The 9,871-nt window shown below is 35.3% G+C and overlaps 1 protein-coding gene across 1 annotated transcript; it reads left to right on the top strand.

Annotated features, from left to right (window-relative positions):
* The first annotated feature begins 7,527 nt into the window (after nt 1-7,527).
* LOC131037914 (uncharacterized) lies at nt 7,528-9,597 on the top strand. Its single transcript, XM_057970160.2, has one exon. It carries the CDS (start codon nt 7,528-7,530, stop codon nt 9,595-9,597), a length of 2,070 nt encoding a protein of 689 aa, XP_057826143.2.
* The last annotated feature ends 274 nt before the right edge of the window (nt 9,598-9,871 follow it).

Raw genomic sequence — 9,871 nt, 5'->3', positions numbered from 1 at the left:
TGTAAAAAGAAATGTAGTAAACTAGCTGAGAATTTGTGGCTCTGCCCTAGGTGTCAAACATAATTCCCTGAATGTAATTACAAATACCTCCTACAGATGAAGCTACAAGATCAAACAGGCAGTGTTTGGGCTAGTGCATTTGATGAGATTGGTACAGAACTCTTGGCTCTGTCTGCAAAGGAATTATACATGCTGCAATATGACTTAGCAACAAAAAAAACACCTCGCAGCATACTTAATGAAGCTATGTTCAACCACTATTGTTTTATAGTTTTGGTGTCTACTGACACATACAGCTCTAAGCGTAGAATAAAAGTAACAATCAAGAAAGCACAGAGGCTCGATTTTGAAGCTGAGTGCAACTACTTTCTTGCAGAGATTGCCAAAATGGGTGCAACTGCATGACTCTATATTGCAGGAACCAAAAAAAAGGATTTCTGTTTGACTCCATTCAATATATAAAGATCATTTTTCCCCATTTGCAAACAATTTGTCAATATTTTGTTCCTCCAAAGTCGGTCGTACTTATTTCAAATGTTGTACTGCTGCATATAACCACATATTACTATTATGTTCTTTTGCATTTTGAGATGGCTAGCTCAAACCTTTAACTGATATTTGTCTCTACCAATGAAGGTTGGTAGTTGCTGTGTCTGCTTTTGTTCATAGCCTCTTTTTCTATGCATGCTTTTATTCTAACAATGCTCCACTTCAAAAAACACTTTATGTAAATGCTAATAGCATTACATTTTGGTTTCCACATATACACATAATCTTTGTTACTATGTGCATATTTACAAAATTACATTTGCATCGGTGCCTCAAGTTCTCTACATTCTTTTAAGACTTTTTTGGAATACATATAAATGTAGGTCTCCTTTTTATACTATTGCAACTGCAATTCTAACTACAATTTTATACCTTGTTATTGATTGTTACATAATAAAATTAAACTTAACGTTACCACTGTACAAGCTTGTCCAAATATTTCTCTTTATATATATATGAATGTATTAGTATGCATGTTTATCTATCTCAGTCTCTTTGTGCCTAAGTATATGTGCATGTGTATACACAGATTAATATGTCTTCCCATATATATCTATCTGCCTCTGCACATATGTAACTGCATATTATATCATTCTGCATATATATGTGTATACATTCAATTGTTTGCATACACACAAACACACACACACACACCCACCAACACACACACACACACACACACAGGTGTGTGTGTGTGTGTATATATTTTAGTATATATACATATGTGCATATACATATACATATATATGTTACCATATTTATCTATCTGCATATGCACATGTGTAAAGATATACTGTTCTAAACTACATATATGTGGTCATTTGCCTATTTATGTGTATATATATCTATGTAGGTACATATGCATGTGTTCATGTGCATATACATATATATGGTCTTGTATCTATGTATTTACATATGCACACATGTAACTGTTTACTATTTTGAACTACATATATATATCTAAATACATAAATAAGTATATCCATATATCCTTGCATTTATCTAAACAACCAACACATTTTCTAGTCCATATTTACATTTGCTTAAGCAATCAACATCTAAACTATGTGTTTTGGCAAAAAAAAATTTCTTCTCTTGTTCTTTAATTTTGTTAATCAATATCTTAGATTGGTTACTCTTTTCAAACATTCGTTAGTCTATATGCTGCTTTCCATCCATTATGTAATTCTTTCAGTTTTTTTAAAATCTCTCCGCTCCACTGTTCACTGAGACATTAATTTAATTGTCATCTGTCCATAATGATAGCTATGCTGTATGTATTGTGAAACGTCTTTTACTAAAGTAATATTGTTCCTTTATTATGGTTTTTCTCATAACCTACCCATCAAATGCCATGACATTGACACTCTAAACTGCATATATGCTGCCTTTTTGAAAGAAATCTTTCTACATATACATCTATCTCTTTGCATACCCACACACATACACACACACCCACCCCCCCCACTCCCCCTACCCCCCACACACACATATACATGTTAGTATATATACATATGTGCATATACATATACATATATATGTTACCATATTTATCTATTTGTATATACACATGTGTATAAATATATTGTTCTAAACTACATATATGTGGCCATTTCCCTATTAATGTATATATATATATCTATGTAGGTACATATGCATGTGTTCATGTGCATATACATATATATGATCCTCTATCTATGTATCTACATATGCACACATGTAACTGTATACTATTTTGAACTATATACATATCTACATACATAAATAGGTATATCCATATATCCTTGCATTTATCTAAACAACCACATTTGTATCTGCCCTTGCATGGATGCACTGCATCATTTCTATGTGCCCTTTTATACCATTTCTATACATATGAGTATGCAACCACACCTGTATACACCCTTCCATAGCCGCACTTTGCCGAGGTGCACCCCTTCCCATTAGGCCATCCATACGATTGAATCCCCCCCATCTTCAATCGGGGGAGGAGGGTGGAGAACCATTGGAAGGGAATTGGGGTTCTACCGATTGAAGTCTCTTCACTGCATTTTAGATTGTTCCATCAAAAAAAAAGCTTCCACCTATTTACTGTAATAAGTTTTCCACTTAAACGTCCTTTCATGAATTTCAAACACCTAGACTCGCCCTTCAAATTATGCTCCAAAAAGTTTATCTTTGGAGTAATTGTTCATGCCTATTTACATTCTACTTGCATTCTTTCATCTGTATTTTCAAATTTCGTCTATATTATTTCACATTGGGCTACAATTTACAATTTATAACAACTTCTGAACTACAACATTATTTCATTGTGATTGAATCTTGCCAAATAACAAATAGGGATGGATACAAATTACTCAATTATAGCTTTGTTATATTGTAAACAGTTCTTGGAAAATTAACTTGCCTATGAAATAGTGAATTACTAATTTAGTGCAGAAATTTCGGATTTTGGGAAAAAAAAAGAAATAAAAAACATGGTTACCCACATCTCTATTTGCTACCATCTCTTTATAGCTTATTGGATCTAAGAAGACCTCATCACCTCCCCTGGCTTGTTCATCTTCATTACGAGACCAACAGATTTTGTAGTCCATATTTACATTTGCTTAAGCAATCAACATCTAAACTATGTGTTTTGGCAAAAAAAATTATCTTCTCTTGTTCTTTAATTTTGTTAATCCATATCTTAGATTGGTTACTCTTTTCAAACATTTGTTAGTCTATATGCTGCTTTCCATCCATTATGTAATTCTTTCAGTTTTTTAAAAATCTCCCCACTCCGCTGTTCACTGAGACATTAATTTAATTATCATATGTCCATAATGATAGCTCTATTGTATGTATTGTGAAACGTCCTTTGCTAAACTAATGTTGTTCCTTTATTATGGTTTTTCTCATAACCTACCCATCAAATGGCATGACATTGACATTCTAAACTGCATATATGCTGCCTTTTTGAAATAAATCTTTCTACATATACATCTAGCTCTTTGCATACCCACACATACACACACACATACACACACACCTACCCACCCCCACACACACACACACACACATATATATACATGTTAGTATATATACATATGTACATATACATATACATATATATGTTACCATATTTATCTATCTGCATATGCACATGTGTAAAGATATACTGTTCTAAACTACATATATGTGGCCATTTGCCTATATATATATATATATATGTAGGTACGTGTGCATGTGTTCATGTGCATATACATATATATGATCCTCTATCTATGTATTTACATATGCACACATGTAACTATATACTATTTTGAACTACATATATATCTAAATACATAAATAAGCATATCCATATATCCTTGCATTTATCTAAACAACCACATTTGTATGTACCCTTGCATGGATGCACTACACCATTTCTATGTGCCCTTTTATGCCATTTCTATACATATAAGTATGCAACAACAATTGTATACACCCTTCCATAGCCGCACTTTGCCGAGGTGCGCCCCCCTTCCCATTAGGCTGCCCATACAATTGTTGTTCATGCCTATTTACATTCTACTTGCATTCTTTCATCTGCATTCTCAAATTTCGTCTATATTATTTCACATTGGGCTACAATTTACAGCAACTTTTGAACTAAAACATCATTTCATTGTGATTGAATCTTGCCAAATAACAAATAGAGATCGTTACAAATTACTCAATTATAACTTTGTTATATTGTAAGCAGTTCTTGGAAAATTAACTTGCCTATGAAATAGTGAATTACTAATTTAGTGCAGAAATTTCAGATTTTGGGAAAATAAATAAATTAAAAACATGGTTACCCACATCTCTATTTGCCACCATCTCTTTACTGCTTATTGGTTCTAAGAGACCTCAGTCCCTTCCCTGGCTTGTTCATCTTCATTACGAGACCAACAGATTTTGTACTCCATATTTACATTTGCTTAAGCAATCAACATCTAAACTATGTGTTTTGGCAAAAAAAAATATCTTCTCTTGTTCTTTAATTTTGTTAATCTATATCTTAGATTGGTTACTTTTTTCAAACATTTGTTAGTCTATATGCTGCTTTCCATCCATTATGTAATTCTTTCAGTTTTTTTAAAATCTCCCCACTCCGCTGTTCCTTGAGACATTAATTTAATTATCATCTGTCCATAATGATAGCTCTATTGTATGTATTGTGAAACGTCATTTGCTAAACTAATGTTGTTCCTTTATTATGTTTTTTCTCATAACCTACCCATCAAATGACATGACATTGACACTCTAAACTGCATATATGTTGCCTTTTTGAAATAAATCTTTCTACATATACATCTATCTCTTTGTATACCCACACACACACACACACACACACACACACACCCACCCCCACCCCCCACCCCCCCACAGATATATATATATATATATATATACATGTTAGTATATATACATATGTGCATATACATATACATATATACGTTAGCATATTTATCTATTTGCATATGCACATATGTAAAGATATATTGTTCTAAACTACATATATGTGGTCATTTGCCTATATATATATATATATATATATATATATATATATATATGTAGGTACGTGTGCATGTGTTCATGTGCATATACATATATATGGTCTTGTATCTATGTATTTACATATGCACACATGTAACTGTATAATATTTTGAACTACATATATATCTCAATACATAAATAAGCATATCCATATATCCTTGCATTTATCTAAATTACCACATTTTTATGTGCCATAGCATGGATGCACTGCACCATTTCTATGTGCCCTTTTATACCATTTCTATACATATAAGTATGCAACAACAACCGTATACACCCTTCCATAGCCGCACTTTGTCGAGGTACACCCCCTTCCCATTAGGCCATCCATACAATTGAATTCCCCCCATCTTCAATCAACGGAGGAGGGTGGAGAACCATTGGAAGGGAATTGGGGTTCTACAGATTGAAGACTCTTTACTGCATTTCAGATTGTTGCATAAAAAATAAGCTTCCACCCAAACATGCTGCACATTCAATAGCCCCCCTTCCTATTTTTCTCCCTTTATTGCTTCTTGCTCTAACTCGCTGCCATTCTTGTATTTCTATCAGATCTCCGAAGAGCTTGCTACACAAATATCTGATTTGAAAAAATCAAGAAAGAGAGAACAAAATAGGCTTTACTATGCTAAACTTAGAGAAGAAATTTCTATAAAGCGGTGGTACAAACGCGTTAATCAAAACATGGATTCCAATACTTTACAGCCATTGTCAGATCTAGTTGCAACCCACTCTATAGGTGTTCCCATACCTCAGATATTATCAAGCTCATCTGCAACCCACCCTTCAGATTTGCTCCAGCCACGTTCAACAGTGCTCGCCCAGTTAGTCACACAATATGAACAACCCTGCAACCAACCTTTGCCAATTGATCAGCAGACAAATACAACTTTTATTGCTACCGCAACACCAATCTCAGACCATTTCAGATCTTTTGAGTTTACACATGCGTTGGCTTCTTTCCAAACAAGAATAGATAACTTGTCACATCTACACATATGTACAATCTGCAAAGAAAAGTATATTGGTATGCATGTCAAATTAACTCAACCTGAGGTCATTTGCTCAAGATTCTATAACGAAATGGGTGTTCACCGATTCTCTATTGCAAACAATATGGATCCTGGCGAGCAACCCATCATTTTAAAATGACTTTCACAGGTTGAAGAAATGCTTATAGCAAGGATAGCTCTTGTTCTGCAAGTTAGCCATGCCAGGGTTGGTCAATACAAATATATAGGGCACACCATTAATTTCCCACAAGACATTTTAGAAATAACAACTACTTTGCCACACAAATTCCAACATTTGGAGATTGTGATTATTCGAAGGAAAAATCTCGAAGGAAAAAAATATGATTGTTATGTAAACAGGTTCAATGTTATGGATGCATTGAGTTACAAAATTCAACATGACCGTTACTACAGTGATGTTATCATTGACATTGTAGCTATTGAATTATTGCCGCTGACAACTACCGATATATCTGATTTTTTGCATACCCTCCCAAATTGCATTGATCCTCAGCCTCCTTCGCCAGCACAAGACCCACTCTATAATGCTGATGAAGTTGAATTGCAGCCCACATCATCATTCATTCCAAAGTTGCCGTGTTCAACTGCTGAACTAGATGCCATTAAAAAGATGTTGCACCTAGATAAGAATGATCAAAATGTTGCAGCTTGGCCTGAAATAAGTTGCTCACCCATTAATGAATACAACACTGAAGGCTTGTTCACTATGGCTTTCCCAACATTATTCCCAAACGGATTTGCACTACCCATACAACCAAGGACAAAACATATTCATTTGCATGAATATGCTTTGCACATGATAAGATATCACGACCAAAGATTTGGACAACATGCTAGGTTTAGATATTATCTTTATAATCTAATAATGAGACACCGTTCCCAACAATCAGCTTCAGTTTTGCTAAACTTAGAAGACTCCTTCCCAACTACGTTGCAAGCTTTACGTGAACAGCTGCAGTCTACACCTTCCGATCAATTGTCAAACCAATTAATACGTTTTGCAGCTTCATTGCGAGGCACTAGAGCTTAATGGAATAGATCGCGCAAGGATCTCACTACAATGGTACACCAATTGGGAGCACCTACATTGTTCTTCACATTGAGTGCGGCTGATGCAAAATGGCCAGAACTACATAAATTATTTCCAGCCAACCCCTCTTCAGAACACTAGTCCACAAAGAAAATATTTATAGAAAACATTGTCCACAATCCACATGTTACAACGTTGTTCTTGCATTTTAGATTCACAATATTCCATGAGGAGATCATTGACAAAGTTTTCAAATCAAAAGACCATTGGTACAGGTATGAATGGCAACATCGTGGCTCTGCACATATACATGGCTTTTTGTGGTTGCCGAATGCACCTAATATGGATGATATAGACTGGTCTAACAATGATGATGTGCAATCAGCTAAGTCTTTTTTTGATAGATATGTTACAACATGGAATCCTCACAGCCAACTTGCCCGAGAGAATATACTGCACACTGCTTCACTATTTGATCCATGCATGTCTGATACAAACCAAATTATATCTGTTGACCCTTTCTCTGATTATGAAGAACTCATCAATGTTGTTCAGCGGCATACAAAATGCTCTGCTCATACTTGCTTAAAAAAAAAAGGCCCAGCCCTCCATTGTCGATACAAAGCACCTTGGTCTGAGCAATATTTTTCAACGCTGATTATTGATACTAACCGCAAGCCATGTTATCAACCAGCCAGAAATGACAGCCATTTAAATATTCACAACCCACTTATGCTGGCAATATGGCGTGCAAATGTTGATTGCCAACCTATTTGTTCCAAAATGGTTGTTTTGCAATATATCTCCAAATATGCTTCAAAAATAGAACAAAAATTGGAAGGCTATGTTGACATCCTCAAGAAAATAGTCTCTACAACTAATACTCAAGATACCATCTTGCTAGCATACCAAAAATTCATGATGGGGATAGTTGTTGATCGAGACATCAACGCACAAGAAACTTGCCATATGTTGCAAAAGCTACCATTGATTAGTTGTTCCCGTCATTTTGTCTCCCTTAGTGTTAGCAGGAAGGTCCTCCACCGTACTACTAATCAAAATTACAATGCTGAGCTCTGCAAATCTTATATTTCTGCTTATATGGAAAGGCCTATTGAATTGGAAAAAGTCTCACTAATACAATCAGCACAACAATTTTCATACAATGGCCAACATAAGAAGTATAAAAGGCAAAAACTGCAAAAACAAGCAATTGTCAATGTTTACCTACAATTTAAAAGCTCTCCAAATGAGGATGATGACAACTTTGAAGCCTATTGTTGGAGTGAGTTGCTCTTGTACACACCCTTTCGTCATATTCCTATAGATATAGGTGCATCAACAGACCAAATCATTGCAAATTGGAAGCTATTGTACATGGATGGTTACTCATGTTGGCATATTTATGGAATAGAACAAGAATGCACAACAGAGAATGATGAAGAGTCCGATACTAATGATTTTTTACATTCACACAATGAAGACCAGTATGAATGGGAGTACCTTTCACAAATGGGCGCTTCTAGCAACATCACTATCAATGATCTCCAAATGTTAGGCAAACGAGATTACGATATTAACTTTGATTGGGCCGAACCTCATCCCACTAATCCACTTCATCTTACTGTTGTTCACTTCATTTCCACAAATAAAATAAATTGCCAACCTGCCCTTCTCCAACCACCTTCTTTTGCCGCTGATGGATTCCCTTTGGCAGCAAAACAAAAACTTGCACTTGACCTTATTCTTGTGCATTACACATCTTACCAAACCATCCTACCTCTTCGTATGATTATACAAGGCACTGCAGGCACTGGCAAATCATATTTGATACAATGCATTAGAAAAGAACTTAACCTTTCCACTACTCAAGAGCACAATCCTTTGCTTGTACTTGCCCCCACCGATGTATTTGCATATAATATCCAAGCAACAACAATCCATGCTGCCCTGCGCATCCCTCTAAGAGATATGCAGCCTTTGACAGACCAATCTTTAATGTTCTTCCAAGAAAAATACAAACAATTACAATATATTCTAATTGATGAGATGATCTTTTTGGGTCCTAAATTGCTTTTAAAAATTGACAGCAGAATACGTCAAGCATTCCCTCGCCAACAACACGAACCCTTTGGAGGTATCTCACTAATCCTTGTAGTTGACCTTGGCCAGCTACCTCCTGTCATGGACAAGCCCTTGTATGCATCACATTCTACAGCCCTAGCATTATGGCACTCTTTCCAAACTCTGGTAACCTTGGATACAAGTTTCCGACAACAAGGCACCTCAAATATACAACAACAATTTCGTGCAATCTTGCAGAACATTAGAAATGCCAATGCACTCCAAACAGATTGGGAAGCTCTTATGTCTCGATCCTCCACTAAACTAGCTGTTGATGATAACAAATAGTTTGACTGTTCAATTCATTTATTTGCAACAAATGCATCAGCCAAACACCACAATACTAAAATGTTAAAACAATTGCACCTGCCTGTTGCACGATGTCTTGCCCAAGTTCCAAGGCAAACTAGCATTGCATATGATAATGATGAACAACTCCCTTCAGAAATACTCCTCTTCCTCAATGAACAAGTAATGTTAATTGCTAATCTATGGATACAAGCTGGCTTGGTCAATGGCTCATTAGGACAAATTAAATTCATTGTCTATGATACAGATTCTA

The sequence above is a fragment of the Cryptomeria japonica genome, chromosome 8 (assembly GCF_030272615.1).
Source record: "Cryptomeria japonica chromosome 8, Sugi_1.0, whole genome shotgun sequence".
NCBI lineage: Eukaryota > Viridiplantae > Streptophyta > Pinopsida > Cupressales > Cupressaceae > Cryptomeria > Cryptomeria japonica.
Note: the sequence above shows the minus strand (reverse complement) of the source record. Positions and strands in the feature narration are given on the sequence as shown.

Coding starts and splice junctions, on each gene's coding strand:
- LOC131037914 (XM_057970160.2), top strand. CDS start 7,528: ATGGATGATATAGACTGGTCTAACAATGATGATGTGCAATCAGCTAAG.